The 22,997-nt window shown below is 30.4% G+C and overlaps 1 protein-coding gene across 1 annotated transcript; it reads right to left on the bottom strand.

Moving 5' to 3' along the window:
• Window positions 1-356: 356 nt before the first annotated feature.
• Window positions 357-1,615, bottom strand: LOC115958544 (probable transcriptional regulator RABBIT EARS). The gene has a single exon (XM_031076960.1). The coding sequence runs from the start codon at window positions 1,349-1,351 to the stop codon at window positions 572-574; it is 780 nt and encodes a 259-aa protein (XP_030932820.1). The 5' UTR covers window positions 1,352-1,615; the 3' UTR covers window positions 357-571.
• Window positions 1,616-22,997: the final 21,382 nt, after the last annotated feature.

The raw sequence follows: 22,997 nt of genomic DNA, 5'->3' as shown, positions 1-22,997 counted from the left end.
AAATCCATCCTATGATACAACAATTGAATGACAATCAGAAACCCGATTTCGTAAAAACATAACTAGTGCTCATCAAGGCAATTCATAATAAATTATGTAAGTTTTCAATTGAATTATATATATGATGCTAATATACCCATCAGCACACAAGTAATTAACAATTGATCATATGTAGTGGCATCATCGCAGATTGCACAACATTTTCAAAACTAAAGCATTGCAGTATTCATCTCCTAAACTAATAGTCTGCAACTTGTCATTTTGTGATCACAGCTGCAAGGAAGTGGAAGATAGTGCAAAAGAAACTGATTACTTTACTCACTAGCTCAAAAGCAAATAGAAGAGAGGAAGTCTCAAATCAGATGCATTAATGGAAATTACAATCATGTCAAAATCATTGAAAAAAATTAAGCTTTTCATGATTTCATTCAAGATTCTCAATATATATAGTACCTCTGCCTGTTAGCTATAAGATCAACATGAGGTATGAAAAGATCAAAGGAAAGAGAAACAAAGATCAAAGATTCTCTCATCATTCACTTGATTAATTAGGCCCATAATAAAATTGCACTCACTTCACATTAGGTGTATCACCAAGCCTGAGCTCAAGATCCAAGCCTTCCATGGTGCTAGGGTTAAGCACTTCAAAAACCTCTGATTGAAGATGGTATCTATCATCTGAAAATGGCTTGAGAACAAAAGACAGTGAAGAAACAGCAGTCCTAGGTTTCTTGCAACTAGCTGCCTCATCCCCACAAGACCCAGTTGGTCTATTTTGGCTAACAAACGAATTCATGCCCACAGACAAGTCAGTTTCAACATAATCATCATCACAACCTAGACCGACAGAATCTTCTTGATCCCTTATTTGATTCTTTCCCACTTCAGGATTTGATTCTGAGATACTCAAAAGTCCAACCCCCAAAGGATTTGACCAAGATTGAGCACTACTAGAACACGAATAAGCAGACTTAAAAGTTTGTTCACTAGGGCAATATTTAGAGACCAGATTGTGACTCAACTTGCTGTTAATCTCAGTTGAAAACTGACCTTCCAATGACTTATGGAGGGGTTTATTGGAGGGGCTAAGAGATTGTTTGAGCCTAGCTCTATCCCTTCTATGAACATTCATGTGACCACCTAGAGCTTGTGCAGACCTGAATTCTCTATTACAAAAACTGCAAGTATAAGATCTTGGAGGCCATACACATCCACCAAGAGTCCCAGCTGAGTCTTCTGCAAAAGCCTTCTCTTCCCATGAGCTGCTGTTAAAAGAATTCATTGAAGGTGGAAAATGTGACTGCAAGACTTGTTTCCTCTTCGTCCACATCCAATAAGGTGCTTGCTCCATCACTCTTCTTTGAAACCAAGATAGATAAAAAGGAAGGAATAGGTGTTTTTGATGGAAGGGTTTGAGCTTTCTTCAAGAGTGAAAGATATTTAGTGGGGGGGTTCAGGAATATGTATGAATATATGTGTCTTCTGTATTAATTCATAATGAATACATGAAAGCAATTTGAGAATATATGAGGAAGTGAAAAAAAGCTCAGCTGAAAAGGTCTTGTTACCAGCCTTTGCGTTTTGGGTCTGCTTTCCTTTGTCTTTGTTTCTTGCATTGAAGCTAAACTGTTGGTTTTTAGCTGGTTTGCTACACAGTCGTTGTTCTATGTATTATTTCGGCAATTTTTAGAGGGGTCCTACTTTAGCAACTGTCATGCATTTGATTTGATCACATGCTTGAAATAACTAACGGTAATTAATTTGAGAAACATAGTATGGTTCAATCACTGTAACTCTGAAGCTGCCTCTTAGATTGGATGTGTGGATTAGTTTCATATACAAGCCTAATATCATAAAGATCATTTTTTGCATTTTAGTCTTTTTGTTGAATAAAAAATCTGTTTTCAACTCCCGTTTATATAAACATGATAAAAAAATAATTACCGTACGATGAATACCTAAAATAATAGAAATAATTAATTCATTTCCCCATATTCAACCACCAATCCCAAATAAAATAGAAACAGACAATAATAAAAAAAGCAAAGGCCACTTGTACGAAGGCCATAAAACAAATTCTTCTGTTCATGAAGGCATGTATATAACAGAGAGTAGCTGTATTTCATAATAGTCATATTTTATAGGACGGAAAGAAGAGACCAGTCCTTGAAAAATATACAAAACTAGACGAGCAGCTTTAAAGATTGGCCCAACATGTCTAGTCTAAAATTAAATGGTAATAATGGTAATTCATATACAGGTTATTAATTGTCATTTCCCGAATCTCTACTCATTTTGCACAAGTTCGTACAATTGGTGTCTCACTGGAAAAGACTCTATTCATTCTGTTCATCAATAGATAAACAAATGATTAAAGCGTGTTTGCATGATAGGCGTAAACTTGATTTAGTCACTTCAAAACTTTTCCTTTTGTCTATGTAGTGAACGTGTTCAGAATCTTTAGCATTTTCCTTCCATATCACGTCAAGTTAACAAGTCAATTAAGGCATTTTATCACACATTCTCTCTCTCTCTCTCTCTCTCTCTCTCTCTCTCAGATGGCTTATAATATCCTTTCTTATTCAGTCCATTTTTAATATTGTGTCGTTGAAAAGAAAAGGTTCTACAAGAGTCATATGAAAACTCTAAAGCACACTATAAATATAATCCATTTACAAATCATGGGGCGTCTTAATTTGACCAAAACTATTCTTCCGAATATAAAACAATTTTAGTTCTTTGACAACGGCTTAGATCATAAACAACTAACATTATCATTGAGACTTTATAAAAGAGAATGGAATTGATACATCATGAAAAAGATATAATGTAAATATTTGGGAGCTTATAACAGAAGAAACACAAATTAAAGAAATATATAATTTTACTAGATACGCATCATCTTTTATTAATCTTTTTAAAAATGGAAGTAAAATTGGTATTATACTTTTCAATAATAAAGGAATGAATGTCCTTAATTTTTTTTAGAATAATGCTTAGAAGAGAATGAAAGGGAATGAAATGGAATGAACATTACTCTCGTAACCATTCCATTTCTTCCTACTAAAATATCAAACAAATGAATTGCAGTTGATAGATGAAAAATGAGCATGAATTTGTGCATGAATTAATAACTATGTTCAAGAAAGAAAGGGTCCAAATTAAGGTAAATGGGAAATGGGGAGATGTTATCCATGGTCACAATAAACGATAGGAAATTGGAATTAACATGGCAGTTAAAAACTTTGAAGCAACTGACATATTTGTTTAGTTAGTAAGTTGTAATAAAAATAGTTTCACAATTGATAAATTTGACCCATCTCACACACACATATATATATATATATTAGCCCTTGTAGTGGTACTTAACCTTTTAATAAGGATGAGGTATTGGGTTCATTTCATGGAACAAGAGGATAGGGAATAATAGTTCCTTGTTGTGTATGATGGATCAATTGATTGTATGGCTAACGTGTACATGAGTACCTGCTCAAATGAAATAAATAAATAAGGCACCAGTGTGATGCAAACCACAAATTAGTGTATGATCCCCTTTTTGGGGGAATAAATTTGATTGAATTTTTTAATAATCAATACCTACCTTAATCATGGAATGAAATTTGGTTTATAATGGGACTTGATACTTTTATATATATATATATATATATAATATATAAATTCTAGTGGATTCCAGTTAGTTCAACTAGTAAAGTCTCTGATAGTTAAATAAGAAATTTAAAGTTTAATCCCCGTTTACACCAAAAACTAATTGGTGTTTTGGTCTGATGATAAGAACTATTATTAGGAGCGGACGCCATAAATTAAAACTCTCTTAAAAAAAAAAAAAAGATAGGGCTCGATACTTTTTTTTTTTTTTGATACAAGATAGAATTTTACTCTAACCTAATCTAAGTATTTATGTGTGTGAAACTCCCTCCTGGAGACTTGAATCCCGGCCTTTACCCCCCACACCTCACAAGCACTTATACTTGTGAAGTGACCATCACATCAATGGTGTGCAATGGTATAGAGCTCGGTACTTGATAGCACGTTATGGGTGACCATTATCCTAAATTCATGGTATTGTGAATATTGTGAGGTAACTATTAATACCATAGGCAGGAATTTAGGGAACATGTCTATTGGACCCACACTTAGGTAGACTGATATGGTTTGATTGAGCTAAAATCTTACTCGAACATTGTAAGCAATAAATCATTAACTCCAAAATGATTTGTATTAGTGCTTTTCATTCGAAGTGGCATGTCACAGAGTTTTGAATATTGGGTACACTACCTATTTGGTAGTTTTTTTTTTTTTTTTTTTTTTTTGAGAAACCTATTTGGTAGTTAAATAGTTATGAAAGATGATTGTATTGATACGAGTAAATATAGTGTTACAAACATTTTCACAACTTTGTTACGTGACGAAGTTGTAGCAAAATTTGTGACATTATACTTACTCTATTGGTATTTCCCGTAATCAATCAAATTCAAAATGGACTAGAACATGATGACAATTTCAGATAAAGCAATAAATTATTATTACCTCCTTAACAAAATTCCTTTTTATTCCGAGGTATTGATTACCAAAATTTACTGTATTAGTTATTTGACATAGAATTTTCTTGAATTTTGTTCTAACATTCACTTCTGCCATTGTGGGGTTGTACCTGCAGACGGGAAAGATGTGCTAGGGGAGGTTCCTTTTAATTAATGGACAAAGGCCATTAGGTGCCTAGGCCATTAGGTGCCTTGAAATTAAAAGCATCTATATTTGAAACCAAATGGAATGAGAATGCTTGGTCAAGATTGCATAATTTCAAAAACTTAAACAATCATAGAAGAGACTTGAATTATATATAGTCTATATCAAAATGCATGTCATGATTGACCGCTGAAGACTGTTTAGGCCTTATTTCATAATTGTATACTTCATAAATTGTCTTATACAGATAGATTCTATCTACAATATCTTCTTTCTCAACTTGTGGAACAAGGAAATTTGAAACAAACACGATGTCTACTCAGTTTTTATGACTTTATTAGAAAACAACAAAATGTTTGATTAAACAATGAGTTCTCATTTAGTTAATAATGAGCCAATAATGAAGTGTAAGGAACAATTGGACGTTTTTGCCGACTGAGGGATTGAGTGGGGTTTGCTATTCGATACGACATGACACTTGGTGACTGAAACTACATAAGTTTAGTAGACATTACATTACTACTAGTAAAGAAAGAGAATTTATGAATAAGATAAAGACATATATATATATATATATATATGATTTTATAATTAAGTTCATTTATTATTATGTTTGCTTTTACGCAAACAAAAATAGTTGTTTTTTTAAATATATATTTTGAGAGTTCTCCACAATCGAGAAACTGAGGGGGTGTTTAATACTGTTGTTTAAACAATAATTTTTAGTGTTTAAACAATATTATACGTATTTCTATATATTTTTTCATTCATACGTATTTCTACAAAACAAAAACAATGTTACTAGAAATCTTTTACCAAGCAGGCCCTAAAAGTCCCTGTCGAATGGTTCTTCACTTCTTTTCACTTGATGTCAGGTATAGTTGCTACTGACATTATTTTGAAAATCAAAATGAAATGATTGTTCGGATCAAGTTCAATTATGAACCGCAATGTTTTTCCAGTCTAGCTAGTTATACACCTTTAATTGTTTCGATGCAAATCACAATTGAACTGTTGAATGGCCAGTTGGATCGATTAATATAATCCATGAGTCAAACCAGACACACAATTGAGATTATTTTTTAAAATAAAAATCTCTATTTTACAATAATGTGTTCAAAACTTGTAATAAAGAGATGGGTTCTACTAGTGTATTACAAATTTAGAACTCCATAAGCTCATATATTGTATATAATTTTAATTTTTTTATAAAAAAAAACTTGAATTTAATTGTTGTATAGATGATATAATTATTTATCCAATTGACCTTGATCATTTTGATATTTACAAGTAGATAGATAAAATCAATAGATAACATAAATAAAAAATTATCATGGATTTTACTTTGAAGTACCCAACCCACATCATCAGAAAACAATCAAATTTGTAAAGGATTTTTTTTTTTTTTTTTTTGAGAAAAAAATTTGTAAAGGATATGAGTTTAAATAATGTTTATAATGTAGTAACGCTCTAATTATAGAGCAAATTTTTTTGATATTAGTGTCATCACCTTAATTGCTTAAACATAAAACTTTATTATTATTTATATATACATACTTTATGAATATTTATGTGGTATCATTCTGGTTATATTCTCAATTAATTGCATCCCTAGAACACTAAAATTTCTGTCTTTCAGTTTACACTCGTAATTGTCAAATCATGAATCGATTTTTTATTTTTTTTGTATCGTGTATCATATCGAATCATGTATTGTAAGATACACAAATACTTAATAAAATTATAAAATAATTATAGATATACATATATAAAAGGTATATTCATTATAAATTCAAAATATATTCAACTAATGACCAATTTAATATTACTTATGTAATAAAATTTAACAAAGCTAACTAAATAAATCAAATTAACTTATGTTTATAACATGCACATTCAAATTGATTAAACTCAGAAGTAATACATGATATATTAACCAAAATAATAATATATTTTCATCATCTTGGCTAATCAACTCCATCTAAGTCAATGTTATCATCATGTTCAGCATCTTGCAAAATTATTTTTTCATAGACATTTTCTTTTTTATTATCAACATTTACTCTCTTTTTTTGGTTTTTTTATTCTAATAATTTTTTCTTTATATTTTTTCTTGAAATTATAGCTTTTTAGACTCAAAATAATAATAACAAAACAAAAAATAATTATATTTTCATTTAATAAATTATTAATAGCATAGAAAATAAATTTGTACATATGAAAGTGAGTGTTATGAGTCTAGTCTAAATTTTGTAGGAGAAAAAGAAGGGAGGAAAAAAACTCATGAACTTATTATTTCATTAGACTCAATTAAGTTTCCCAATAATTTTGTGTTAACAAAGTCTCACAACTTGTTTAAATCAAATAAAATCACAAATTTTAACAAAAAAACCCATTTTAAACCCACATGTTTATGTATCGTACGATGCATACGATTCACCGATACGATACGATTCATACGATACGCATCTATGTATTAGACGATTCATGAGCACTTACGATACGCCCTTACGATTTAAAACTTTTTGTACATGATATGATACGTATCGCATATCATACGATACTAACAACTATAGAATGAATAGATCATAAAAGAGTAGAATGAAATGAAATATATATGATGTATTTTATTTTTTGATATCTTTTGAAGTTTATAAAAGAATGAATGGGAAGAAAAGAAATATATATATTTATATATATAATTTTATTATTATAACATTCATTTTTTATTTGTGTTTTTTTTTTCTTCCTCAAAATAGATGTAAAATTGGATTTTCATCTCTATTTCAATAAAGAAAATAGTATTCTTTAAAAGGAGGAATGGTTAGGTCATTTCATTCCCTCCTAACTATTCAATTTCTTCCTATCAAACTCACAAATAAAGCAATGGATAAAACATTCTTAAAAAAAATTCATTTCAATACATTATATTTAATTATCTTCTATCTTCCCAAAGGAAACTGATAGAATTGCCTGATTTTTGAACCTTTTTTTTTTTTGAGAAACTTGAACCATGATTGACGTTAAAGCTACATGCATATACGATAAAATTGACCGATTATATATATTAAAAAAAAAAAGTACAGACAATTCCATATATGTCATTATAATGTCATGCATACGATCAAACTACAAAACGTAGGCTATATATATATAGGTTATATATTTTAGTTTTAAGTTTTAACTGTCCATCATTTTCGGTTTTAAAAGTCAATGTTTTGAAAGAGGCACTGATTGATGCCAGGTTTTTAGCTAAGTACCCCTGCCTTATCATAATCAAATTTATATTAGTTTCCCCATAACAAGGAATAAGCTTTCAAACAAAATTTCAGTGAGTATCTTTCAAGGAATAGCACCTTGTTCATTTCAACTAATGAAAACAACACATTTAACCTATTAACCTAGAATAATATTTTAAAGAATTTTAGTGTAACGACCCAACATGGAATTCTTAAAATAAATAAATTATATTTTATCATGTCAACAATAATTCAAATAAATACAAAATAATAAAAATTAATGTTTGTTTAAATATTAATGACCTCGTAAAATCCAATTCATTTGATTCAAAATGGTTGGATAAGATTTTTAAAAATTCATGGAAAGTTACTTTAAGAATTTTAAAAGATCCTAATGTTATGTTATTTAAAAATTTTAAATGACATTAAACGAATACACTTTAAATGATATACTAGCCTCATCACACGCATTTCACACGTGTGATGAGGCTTTTTTTTTTTTTTTTTTTTTTAATGTCATTATTTTCCATTCATCTCAATTTGAGATATTTATCTCTTCTATCCAATTAAACCACACGCATAGTGATTTTTATTTTGGACATAGAAAATACATTCGTTAAAACAATTCAAACACCAATATAAATAAATAAAAAATCATTAAAAAGAAAAAAAGGAGTAAATTATAAATCACATTTTTTTAATAATTCAAAAATAAAGAATAAGAGATTTGAAAAAAATAACAAAATATAAAAAGAAAAAAAATGTGAGATTAGAATTTAGAAGAAAAAAAAAAGTGAAAACGTTGAGCTTAGAGGTCCTATTTTATAGCAAAAAAAAAAAAAAAATTTGTGTCTTTATTTTTTATATATAATTTTTATTTTGAGAATCTAATTTATAAAGGGATAAAACATTTTTGAAAATTAACAAGAGAGTGTCTCTATTTTTTAGGCAATGTTTTAGTGGGAGTTAGAATTGTATTTTTACTGAATTATTCTTTAGTTTTGTCTCTACTTAAACATAGGAATATAGGGGTATTTTTAAATAATAAAAAAAATGAGGATCCCAAATAGGGGAAGCCCCTTAAATAGTAGTATAGACAATACATTGAATCAATAATCCAAATTAAATGATTCTAAAAAAAAAATCCAAATTAAATTATAGTTGTCCTCCAATTTTGTGCCAAGTGTCTTTTTAGTGTGCATGTATCTATACTATTTATAAGAGGATTTCTCTCTTTGGACTGAACTTTTATGTGATTAGAAATACCTCTAAACCTTACGCTTAACAAGGAAAAAATGTGAGGACTTCACATACATATACACTTAAATTATGTTAGAGTAGAATTTCTATCTTGTATAAAAAATAATAATAAATAAATAAATAAACCAAACAAAAAAACTTATCCAATTTTTTTTTTTTAAAAGGAAATTATGATACTAGACCAAAAAAAAAAAAACCCTCATCGCATGCGTGATGAGGCTAATATATATGTATATATATTTTTTTTTTGAGATAGAGTTTCAACTTATGGCGTCCGCTCTTGATGATAGCTTTTTATCATCAGATCAAGACACCAATCAGTTTTTTGTGTAGGCGGGGATTAAATTCCATATCTCTTATTCAACCATCAGAGACTTTACCAGTTGAGCTAACTGGAACCCACACACATATATATGTGTGTGTGTGTGTATTATTAGATGGTTTTGGAAATAATATAACAAGTGGATACAAAAGAGTTTCATTCTTTAGTTTGAATATTTTCACATAAATAAAATACCCCCTCTTATAAGAGTGATAAGATTTTTTTTTATTTTTTATTTTGGAGTGATACTGATAAGATTGTTATTAATTCTTCTCAAAAAAAAAAAAAAAAAAGATTGTTACTCTTAATTGATGTTACTAGAATAAAATAATTTTAGTGGTGATTTCTTTCAACTTTGCCTTGATATTGCAGATGCAGATGCAGATGCTCTTGAATGGGCTCACAGGGTTGGCGATAGGGTGACAAGTGACCACTTTAATTCCACACGCTGGTTTTTAAAACCGAGGAGACCTAACGCTATAAGGCTTTTCTTGGGCTTTTTCTAGTAGAAGGGCCCATCTGTAATCTTAGCTTCTCGTAGTCTAGAATGTTTAACTTACTGGTTTGACCCAAGCCCAAACTAAGGCTGGGAAAACAAATCTGCTCAAAATCGAGTCCAGAATAGGACAGAGGCCTTAATCTTAGTCATACTGCCGAGTGCCCACTTGCCACTCCTAGGGTCCAATCCAATAAACACTGTTTGTTTATGAAGAATATTTAGTATTCATCCAAAAATATATAAGTAAATCTCGTCGATAGAAATGTGGTGCAAAATTGACTCAATTTCTCTGGTGCCCGCATAACTCAATACATGCAACCGTTTAATTCAATTGTTAAAATAATTGGAAAATAGGAATTTAAATCAAATAATATTATTAAGAATTGACATGCAACTCTTCAATGGGTTGCCAAAAAAAAAAAAAAAAAAGCAAAAAATAATATTGATATCTCAGCTGGTAGTGTAAGTGTTTTCCAAGATTAATAGATAAATGATATGCAAATACCTAATCCTCAAGTGGTCTCTTTCCCTTCTTTTCATTGGTTTTAATAAAGTGAAATTATTATTTATACAGGGAAAAAAATCCCACAAATTTAAAGGCATTTGTGTGCTTTTTCCTCCCATGCAAAAGAATGCGAATGTTATTGTGGTTCTGTCTTGGCTTGATGGTGTGGTGCACGTCCAGTTCATTTTTATTTCTGACCTCTATTGTCTCTTTGGTTACTGGTTAGGTTTTCTTTTTGTGAGTTTTCCAAGATAATTAAAAAAAAATTAAATAGAAAAGAAGAAAAGTTTGAAGAGGACTAACCAACCTAAAGTTAAGCTAACATTTGTACCTTAAAGTATGACACTTTCAGGCTTTTTAGGTGGAGGCTGTTTAAGACTTAAGAGTAAAGTACGCAATCTACTTATATTCCATGGCAACTTTTCATTGTTTGACACCTATAACTTTAGTGAGTATTAATTGATAATACTAATCTGTCTTTCTTTGGTGGGAGACGGAGTTCATAGCCGGTTAAGATTTGGTGCAATAGTTACAATTATCACATGTATGTGCGATGTAAAAGCTAATAGAGTAAAAACTTCAAATAAATAAACAAATAAATAAGATTATCATGTTAACTTTAACATCTTGCATACACTTGGTAATTGCACAATGCAATAATCCTAAGTGTCCGTTTGAGAACAGTTTATTTCGTTGAAACTGAAAACTTTTTGTTAAAAATACTATAGATAAAGGTAAAAGTTAGTTGAATAATACAGTAGGACCCATGAATAGTATTAAAAAGTGCAGTGGGATCCATGAATAGTACCAAAAAATGCAATGGGACCTATGAATAGCAAAAATAAGTAGAAAACATGAATACAATAGGACCCATGAATAGTACCAAAAAGTGCAATGAGACTTATGAATAATACCAAAAATAAGCTAAACACGCTAACTATTGCACCGGATCCAAATCTCTTCACAGAAAGGGGGAAAGATCGAAAAAGGTTGTGTCACTAACATCCTTCCCAACACTTCCTTTATGATGACCAAGAAACCTAATAATAGCTCACACACTTGGAAAGCCATCGTCCAAGGGAGAAACCTTCTTAATAGGGGGATCCTTTGAGAAGTAGGGGATGCTTTTGGCTAGACAATTGGCTTCCTTGTGAACCAATTAGATCTTTAATCCACCTTCCCTTTAGAGAATTTGAGGAAGGCTTCAACATTACCAACCTTACCATCCCTAATGGTTTGTGGGGAACTCATTTGTTGTCATTTGCGCTTTCTCAATTGGAACAAACTTTGCTTGCTTACACATTGCCCCGAATAACACATTCGAATGATTGCTTATTTTGGGAAAATATAACTTTGGCATTAATTTTCATGCAGTTCTTCTTATTTTATATCATTCACACATGATTCATTTTACGTTTTAAATGTGGATATCAATAAGAATAGGAATGGTCAACATTACTTATAAAATCATAGATATTGCGTTTGCAATTTTCCTTTGACATGGTCTTGGCTGTGGAGCGTTCTTGCGCCTGCCAATTTGTTGATTTTATTATTATTTGGGTGGAAAATGGAAATACATGCATAATCATTAGCCACTATAGCTGTGTTTTTCCATCATTTGAGTTAAGACTTTAGACAAACAAACGTGTTCTCAACTTGTACTCTTTCTCTCACAAAAACGAAAAAAGAAAAAAAAAAAAAAAAAACGTTTTGTCATAAGTAGGAACACCAATTCATGTTTTTGACATCAGGAATGTAATGGTAAAAAAGTGGTACATCTATATATATATATATGTGCCACTCGTAATGTTTAAAGGGAGTAGTGAAAGTAGTCTTGTACTCATTCAAAACTCAGAGAAAATTCAATGAAATTCTAAATTTGAGTCTAATTTTGCACCACATGTCTCATCTAATTTTTAAATTTGTGTGTCAAGTGAATTATTAGGTACAAAAATCAAAAAGTCAAAATTCAATTAGACTCTAAATTGAATTTTAATTGAAGTTAAATTTTGTGCAATGTGTTCTATCTATTTTTTTTTTTTTTTTTAATTTTTGTGGCAAGTGAATTATTTGTGCAAAAACCGAAGAGTCTAAATCATGTCTAATTTTGCGCCATGTGTCTCATATAATTTTTAAATTTGTGTGTTAAGTGAATTATTAGGTGCAAAAATCAAAAAGTCTAAATTCAATTAGATTTTAAATTGAATTTGAATTGAAGTTAAATTTTGTGCCATTATCCATTTTTTATTTTTTTTGGCAAGTGAATTATTTGGTGCAAAAACCGAAAAATTTAGATCCAATAAGATTCTAAATCATGTCTAATTTTGCGCCATGTGTCTCATATAAGTTTTAAATTTGTGGGTCAAGTGAATTATTAGATGCAAAAATCAAAGAGTCTAAATTCAATTAGATTCTAAATTGAATTTGAATTGAAGTTGAACTTTGGGCCAATTGTCCATCTAATTTTTTAATTTTTCTAGCAAGTAAATTATTTGGTGCAAAAACCGAAGAGTCTAGATCCAATTAGATTCTAAATCATGTTTAATTTTGTGCCATATGTCTCATATAATTTTTAAATTTATGTGTCAAGTGAATTATTAGGTGCAAAAATCAAAGAGTTGAAATTCAATTAGATTTTTAATTGAATTTTAATTAAAGTTGAATTTTGTGCCGTTTGTCCATTTAATTTTTGTGGTATGTGAATTATTAGGGGCAAAAATTGAAGAATCTAGATCTAATTAGATTCTAAATCATGTCTAATTTTGCACTATGTGTCTCATATAATTTTCAAATTTGTGTGTCAAGTGAATTATTAAGTGAAAAAATCAAAGAGTCTAAATTCAATTAGATTCTAAATTGAATTTGAATTGAAGTTAAAATTTGTGCCATGTGTCACATCTAATTTTTTAATTTTTATGGTAAGTGAATTATTGGATGCAAAAACTGAAGAGTCTAGATCCAATTAGATTCTAAATCATGTATAATTTTGCGCCATATATCTCGTATAATTTTTAAATTTGTGTGTTAAATGAATTATTAGGTGCAAAAATCAAAGAGTCTAAATTCAATTATATTCAAAATTGAATTTGAATTGAAGTTGAATATTGTGCCATATGTCCCATCTAATTTTTAAAATTTTGTGACAAGTGATTTATTGGGTGCAAAAACCAAAGAATCAAGATCCAATTAGATTCTAAATCTGTCTAAACCTTAAAGTTTTGAAAATTTTAATAATAGAATTTTAGTTGGAATATAATTTAAATTTCTAAAACTTAAATGATAAAATTTTATCTAAATTAAATTATTGTTAAGTGTTAACCCTTAGTCAAAAGTTTTGTAGCTTAACCTCCTAATAAAATATTAATTTAATAAGATGCAACTTGAGGGGGGAAAAAAACGTGGGTTGTGTGGGATTTTTAAGTTTATAAATTTTTTATAATAGACTTTTAGTTTGAATAGAATTTAAAATAAATAATAAAGTTTTACATACCAATTGTTAAATATTAAAAAGAGATAATAGAAAGACTTATTTTTAAATTATTGATTAATATGTTAGGGATGCGATTATAAAATATATTGTATCATGCTCCTTGCATATTTAGGGTCCATTCAGAAATAGTTTATTTAGTTAAAACTGAAAACATTTTACTCAAAAAACTATAAATAAAGGTAAAAAAGTAGTTGAAATAATATTGTAGGACTTATGAATAGTACAAAAATGTATAGTGGGACTTATGAGTAGTAGCAAAAATAAGTTATAATAAAATAAGCTAACTTTAAACTTTAATATATCCCAAGCGCAATCTTAAAAAGAGTCAGAGCCTCCACCCTATCTTTGATGTCAGGAATTTACTGGTAAAAAAGTGGCACATCTATATAGATATATATGAATTCGGTTCAAGTTATACCTAGTGTAACTCTAAGCGATATTACACCTCTTAATAACTTATTATTAGATGCAAATTTTGACAAATCTACCGTTAGATTACATTATATTTATATATTCTACATGCTTGCAAAATTTCATGGTGATCAAAAATTAATAGTCATGTTATCAATTAATTATTTAAATTCAAGTTTTTGTAGTTTAAAATAATTCATAAAAGATGAGTTTATGGATCACATGGTAAATAACATCCGATTTTCATGAAAATTGGCATGCATGTTAAGCACATATAGAACATGTAATTTAACGGTGAGATTCTTAAAATATGAATTTAATAACAAGTTATTGGGTGGTGTAACATTGCTTAGAGTTACACTCGGTGTAACTTGAACCCAACTCTATGTATATATAGATGTGCCGCTCATAATGTCCAAAAGGAGTGGTGAAAGCGATCTTGTACTTATCCATTTCACATATTTGGACTTGTCAAAACCCAGATTTCATATCGAATTTAGAGAATATGATAGCATCACTTGACCTATATATATATATATATAGCCAAAACTCAAAGAAAATTCAATTAAATTTTAAATTGGAGTCTAATTTTGCGCCACGTGTCTCATCTAATTTTTAAATTTGTGTGTTAAGTGAATTATTAGGTGCAAAAATCAAAGAGTCTAAATTTAATTAGATTATAAATTGAATTTTAGTTGAAGTTAAATTTTGTGCCCTGTCCTATCTAATTTTTTTAATTTTTGTGGCAAGTGAATTATTCTGTGCAAAAACCGAAGAGTCTAAATCTAATTAGATTCTAAATTATGTCTAATTTTGCGTCATATGTCTCATATAATTTAAAACGGTGGTGCTAAAAATTTTAGCTTTTAGTACTTCAAAAAGCTACTTTATATATTTTACTACCTCAGTTTACAATATACCTAATATCAAATGTTCTATTTTTGTATCCCTTCATTTAAAATAATATAAACAACTCATTAAAATAATAAGGAAGAGAGAGAATTTGAGTTTTTTAATTGAAGGAAGAGATATAATCTTTTTTAAAATATTGTATTTTATTTTTAACAACTTGCTATAGTTAATTGATATTTATACCAGTATACTATAGTTGCAAATAACATATGATTTTTTTCTCCTTTGGTGGTAAAATAGTTTTTTTGCTAAAATACAACCTTTATTGTGAATATTTTTATTGTTTTTGTTAAGTTTTTAGGTTGGATAGTTACTGTGGGGCCAGAGAGTTTGTGACCTCAGCCCATTTCATGTTAAGGCCCAAGACTTGCGCCGAGGAGATACATGGCCAAGGACGCATCATGAGAGTCATGAACGGCCTAAGGAAATGGCCGAGGACGAGCTCTTGTTCGGCATGCCATAAATGCCCCTAAAAAGAAAAGTGATCACAGTGCGGGAATAGCACAAGTAAAAAAGGTTGCCAAAATTGCAATAAAGCATTCTTGGGCTCACAGGGTTGGCGATAGGGTGACAAGTGACCACTTTAATTCCACACGCTGGTTTTTAAAACCGAGGAGACCTAACGCTATAAGGCTTTTCTTGGGCTTTTTCTAGTAGAAGGGCCCATCTGTAATCTTAGCTTCTCGTAGTCTAGAATGTTTAACTTACTGGTTTGACCCAAGCCCAAACTAAGGCTGGGAAAACAAATCTGCTCAAAATCGAGTCCAGAATAGGACAGAGGCCTTAATCATAGTCATACTGCCGAGTGCCCACTTGCCACTCCTAGGGTCCAATCCAATAAACACTGTTTGTTTATGAAGAATATTTAGTATTCATCCAAAAATATATAAGTAAATCTCGTCGATAGAAATGTGGTGCAAAATTGACTCAATTTCTCTGGTGCCCGCATAACTCAATACATGCAACCATTTAATTCAATTGTTAAAATAATTGGAAAATAGGAATTTAAATCAAATAATATTATTAAGAATTGACATGCAACTCTTCAATGGGTTGCCAAAAAAAAAAAAAAAAAAGCAAAAAATAATATTGATATCTCAGCTGGTAGTGTAAGTGTTTTCCAAGATTAATAGATAAATGATATGCAAATACCTAATCCTCAAGTGGTCTCTTTCCCTTCTTTTCATTGGTTTTAATAAAGTGAAATTATTATTTATACAGGGAAAAAAATCCCACAAATTTAAAGGCATTTGTGTGCTTTTTCCACCCATGCAAAGGAATGCGAATGTTATTGTGGTTCTGTCTTGGCTTGATGGTGTGGTGTACGTCCAGTTAATTTTTATTTCTGACCTCTATTGTCTCTTTGGTTACTGGTTAGGTTTTCTTTTTGTGAGTTTTCCAAGATAATTAAAAAAAAATTAAATAGAAAAGAAGAAAAGTTTGAAGAGGACTAACCAACCTAAAGTTAAGCTAACATTTGTACCTTAAAGCATGACACTTTCAGGCTTTTTAGGTGGAAGCTGTTTAAGACTTAAGAGTAAAGTACGCAATCTACTTATATTCCATGGCAACTTTTCATTGTTTGACACCTATAACTTTAGTGAGTATCAATTGATAATACTAATCTGTCTTTCTTTGGTGGGAGATGGAGTTCATAGCCGGTTAAGATTTGGTGCAATAGTTACAATTATCACATGTATGTGCGATGTAAAAGCTAATAGAGTAAAAACTTCAAATAAATAAACAAATAAATAAGATTATCATGTTAACTTTAACATCTTGCATACACTTGGTAATTACATAATGCAATAATCCTAAGTGTCCGTTTGAGAACAGTTTATTTCGCTGAAACTGAAAACTTTTTGTTAAAAGTACTGTAAATAAAGGTAAAAGTTAGCTGAATAATACAGTAAGACCCGTGAATAGTATTAAAAAGTGCAGTGGGATCCATGAATAGTACCAAAAAATGTAATGGGACCTATGAATAGTAGCAAAAATAAGTAGAACACATAAATACAATAGGACCCATGAATAGTACCAAAAAGTGCAATGAGATTTATGAATAATACCAAAAATAAGCTGAACACGCTAACTATTGCACCGGATCCAAATCTCTTCACAGAAAGGGGGAAGGATCAAAAAAGGTTGTGTCACTAACATCCTTCCCAACACTTCCTTTATGATGACCAAGAAACCTAATAATAGCTCACACACTTGGAAAGCCATCGTCCAAGGGAGAAACCTTCTTAATAGGGGGATCCTTTGAGAAGTATGGGATGCTTTTGGCTAGACAATTGGCTTCCTTGTGAACCAATTAGATCTTTAATCCACCTTCCCTTTAGAGAATTTGAGGAAGGCTTCAGCATTACCAACCTTACCATCCCTAATGGTTTGTGGGGAACTCATTTGTCGTCATTTGGGCTTTCTCAATTGGAACAAACTTTGCTTGCTTACACATTGCCCCGAATAACACATTCGAATGATTGCTTATTTTGGGAAAATATAACTTTGGCATTAATTCTCATGCAGTTCTTCTTATTTTATATCATTCACACATGATTCATTTTACGTTTTAAATGTGGATATCAATAAGAATAAGAATGGTCAACATTACTTATAAAATCATAGATATTGCGTTTGCAATTTTCCTTTGACATGGTCTTGGCTGTGGAGCGTTCTTGCGCCTGCCAATTTGTTGATTTTATTATTATTTGGGTGGAAAATGGAAATACATGCATAATCATTAGCCACTATAGCTGTGTTTTTCCATCATTTGAGTTAAGACTTTAGACAAACAAACGTGTTCTCAACTTGTACTCTTTCTCTCACAAAAACGAAAAAAAAAAAAAAAAAAAAAACGTTTTGTCATAAGTAGGAACATCAATTCATGTTTTTGACATCAGGAATGTAATGGTAAAAAAGTGGCACATCTATATATATATATATATATATATATATGTGCCACTCATAATGTTTAAAGGGAGTGGTGAAATTAGTCTTGTACTCATTCAAAACTCAGAGAAAATTCAATGAAATTCTAAATTTGAGTCTAATTTTGCACCACATGTCTTATCTAATTTTTAAATTTGTGTGTCAAGTGAATTATTAGGTACAAAAATCAAAAAGTCAAAATTCAATTAGACTCTAAATTGAATTTTAATTGAAGTTAAATTTTGTGCAATGTGTTCTATCTAATTTTTTTTTAATTTTTGTGGCAAGTGAATTATTTTGTGCAAAAACCGAAGAGTCTAAATCCAATTAGATTCTAAATCATGTCTAATTTTGCGCTATGTGTCTCATATAATTTTTAAATTTGTGTGTCAAGTGGATTATTAGGTGCAAAAATCAAAGAGTCTAAATTCAATTAGATTCTAAATTGAATTTGAATTGAAGTTAAATTTTGTGTCATTATCCATTTTTTTAATTTTTTTGGCAAGTGAATTATTTGATGCAAAAACCGAAAAATTTAGATCCAATTAGATTCTAAATCATGTCTAATTTTGCGCCATGTGTCTCATATAAGTTTTAAATTTGTGTGTCAAGTGAATTATTAGATGCAAAAATCAAAGAGTCTAAATTCAATTAGATTCTAAATTGAATTTGAATTGAAGTTGAATTTTGGGCCATTTGTCCATCTAATTTTTTAATTTTTCTAGCAAGTAAATTATTTGGTGCAAAAACCGAAGAATCTAGATCCAATTAGATTCTAAATCATGTTTAATTCTGTGCCATATGTCTCATATAATTTTTAAATTTGTGTGTCAAGTGAATTATCAGGTGCAAAAATCAAAGAGTTGAAATTCAATTAGATTTTAAATTGAATTTTAATTAAAGTTGAATTTTGTGCCATTTGTCCATTTAATTTTTGTGGTATGTGAATTATTGGGGGCAAAAATCGAAGAATCTAGATCTAATTAGATTCTAAATCATGTCTAATTTTGCACTATGTGTCTCATATAATTTTCAAATTTGTGTGTCAAGTGAATTATTAAGTGAAAAAATCAAAGAGTCTAAATTCAATTAGATTCTAAATTGAATTTGAATTGAAGTTAAAATTTGTGCCATGTGTCACATCTAATTTTTTAATTTTTATGGCAAGTGAATTATTGGATGCAAAAACTGAAGAGTCTAGATCCAATTAGATTCTAAATCATGTATAATTTTGCACCATATATCTCGTATAATTTTTAAATTTGTGTGTTAAATGAATTATTAGGTGCAAAAATCAAAGAGTCTAAATTCAATTAGATTCAAAATTGAATTTGAATTAAAGTTGAATATTGTGTCACATGTCCCATCTAATTTTTAAATTTTTGTGGCAAGTGATTTATTGGGTGCAAAAACTAAAGAGTCAAGATCCAATTAGATTCTAAATCATGTCTAAACCTTAAAGTTTTGAAAATTTTAATAATAGAATTTTAGTTGGAATAGAATTTAAATTTCTAAAACTTAAATGATAAAATTTTATCTAAATTAAATTATTGTTAAGTGTTAACCCTTAGTCAAAAGTTTTGTAGCTTAACCTCCTAATAAAATATTAATTTAATAAGATGCAACTTGAGGGGGAAAAAAAACGTGAGTTGTGTGGGATTTTTAAGTTTATAAATTTTTTATAATAGACTTTTAGTTTGAATAGAATTTAAAGTAAATAATAAAGTTTTACATACCAATTGTTAAATATTAAAAAGAGATAATAGAAAGACTTATTTTTAAATTATTGATTAATATGTTAGGGATGTGATTAGAAAATATATTGTATTATGCTCCTTGCATATTTAGGGTCCATTCGGAAATAGTTTATTTAGTTAAAACTGAAAACATTTTACTCAAAAAACTATAAATAAAGGTAAAAAAGTAGTTGAAATATTATTGTAGGACTTATGAATAGTACAAAAATGTATTGTGGGACTTATGAGTAGTAGCAAAAATAAGTTATAGTAAAATAAGCTAACTTTAAACTTTAATATATCCCAAGCGCAATCTTAAAAAGAGTCAGAGCCTCTACCCTATCTTTGATGTCAGGAATTTACTGGTAAAAAAGTGGCACATCTATATAGATATATATGAGTTCGGTTCAAGTTACATCTGGTGTAACTCTAAGCGATATTACACCTCTTAATAACTTATTATTAGATGCGAATTTTGACAAATCTACCATTAGATTACATTATATTCATATATTCTCCATGCTTGCAAAATTTCATGGTGATCAAAAATTAATAGTCATGTTATCAATTAATTATTTAAATTCAAGTTTTTGTAGTTTAAAATAATTCATAAAAGATGAGTTTATGGATCACATGATAAATAACATCCGATTTTCATGAAAATTGGCATGCATGTTAAGCACATATAGAACATGTAATTTAACAGTGAGATTCTTAAAATATGAATTTAATAACAAATTATTGGGTGGTGTAACATTGCTTAGAGTTACACTAAGTGTAACTTGAACCCAACTCTATGTATATATAGATGTGCCGCTCATAATGTCCAAAAGGAGTGGTGAAAGCGATCTTGTACTTATCCATTTCACATATCTGGACTTGTCAAAACCCAGATTTCATATCGAATTTAGAGAATATGATAGCATCACTTGACCTATATATATATATATACATATATATATATATATATATATAGCCAAAACTCAAAGAAAATTCAATTAAATTTTAAATTGGAGTCTAATTTTGCGCCACGTGTCTCATCTAATTTTTAAATTTGTGTGTTAAGTGAATTATTAGGTACAAAAATCAAAGAGTCTAAATTCAATTAAATTATAAATTGAATTTTAGTTGAAGTTAAATTTTGTGCCCTATCCTATCTAATTTTTAATTTTTGTGATAAGTGAATTATTCTATGCAAAAACTGAAGAGTCTAAATCTAATTAGATTCTAAATCATGTCTAATTTTGCGTCATGTGTCTCATATGATTTAAAATGGGGGTGCTAAAAATTTTAGCTTTTACTACCTCAAAAAGCCACTTTATCTATTTTACTACCTCAGTTTACAATATACCCAATATCAAATGTAAGGACTCGATTCGTAACGACCCAAAATGATATTGGGTTCGCACGTAAAAAAGGCCCAAACAATATCATTTGTAGAGCGTGGGTTTGAAAGGCTAGGCCTTGGTCACCGGGAGAGGGTTAGTCGTCTTGTTCGTACAGAATTAGGCCGTATTCGCTCGAGGAGTCTTTCTCCTTAAGGCGGTCTGGGAGGCTTTTATTCTTGGCCTTCTTTCTCAGCCCCCTCCCGTGGGGCATCAATCTTCACATTATATAGCCCTTCTTGGTTGATCTTAGCCCTCCACTTGTTGATCAGGCAGGTGCTTACTTCAGTACCCGTTCCATCAGATGCCCCCCCTTACTTTTTGTTAGTTGCGATGATCGAAATCACCCTGTCCAAGCGTCTTTTCTCATTAATATGATTAGGTCGTTGGCGGGTGCAGTTAATGTGGATGGGACATATTTACTTTGAGCCAGTTTTGTACCGTACCCCCACGTGGGTCCCATCCTACTTGCCTCTCCTTCAGGGGACTTTTTGGGTGCAGCCTTTCAATGAGATGTTGCTCTTCCCTTTGAAGTCTTGGAGTGCCGAGGACAGGGTCATCCTCGGCTGTGCCCCCGGCACTTCGGCCTTTCCCTATTCGTCCTCGGCAAATCCCCTTCTCGGCACGGGCCTTGGGCCCTAGTAGAATGTGGGTCGGATCATAAGTTCCCTGGCCCCACATTAAATGTTCTATTTTTTTTATCGCTTCATTTAAAATAATATAAACAACTCATTAAAATAATAAGGAAGAGAGAGAATTTGAGTTTTTTAATTGAAGGAAGAGATATAATCTTTTTTTAAATATTGTATTTTATTTTTAACAACTTGCTATAGTTAATTGATATTTATACCATTATACTATAGTTGCAAATAACATATGATTTTTTTCTCCTTTGGTGGTAAAATAGTTTTTTTGCTAAAATACAACCTTTATTGTGAATATTTTTATTATTTTTGTTAAGTTTTTAGGTTGGATAGTTACTGTAAGGACTTGATTCGTAATGACCCCAAGATAATATTGGGTTCATACGTAAAGAGGGCCCAAACAATATCATTTGTAGAGCGTGGGTTTGAAAGACTAGGTCTTGGTCACCAGACGTTAGTTCGGGTTGGCTCCGATCAGTGAATCTCGTCCGAGGAGTCTGGGGAGCTCTAAGCTCTTCTTATTCTCCTTGTTTTTAGGACACCATGGCTGGGAGGACGGGTTGTCCCCCCCCCTCTCACATTGCCTCTCTTAGCATTTTATACAGGCATTTATCCTCTTACCAGCGTCTACGTGTAAGCTCAATTTTCTAGGATTTAAGACTTGTCCTGTCAGCCCATACCTAGAGTGGTTGGGGGTGGTTGTAAAAACTGAAGAGCATGGCTCTGTCAGGTGCAGAATATTAAATGGCAGTAATAACAGTTTTCCCTTTGTCCTTGGTCGTTATACTATCCAGCGTCTCCTTCTCTATTGACATAGATATTTTAGATTTTTTCCCAAACTGTTCCTATACCGTTTTTGCCCTTTCTTTCAGGAGGACCTCAGATATGCCGAGGACAGAATCATCCTCGGCTATGTCTCAAGATTATTTGAACTTTTATTACACATCCTCGGCTAT

This window comes from Quercus lobata, chromosome 8 (assembly GCF_001633185.2).
Source record: "Quercus lobata isolate SW786 chromosome 8, ValleyOak3.0 Primary Assembly, whole genome shotgun sequence".
Taxonomy (NCBI): domain Eukaryota; kingdom Viridiplantae; phylum Streptophyta; class Magnoliopsida; order Fagales; family Fagaceae; genus Quercus; species Quercus lobata.
This window is presented reverse-complemented; position numbering and strand designations above follow the sequence as displayed.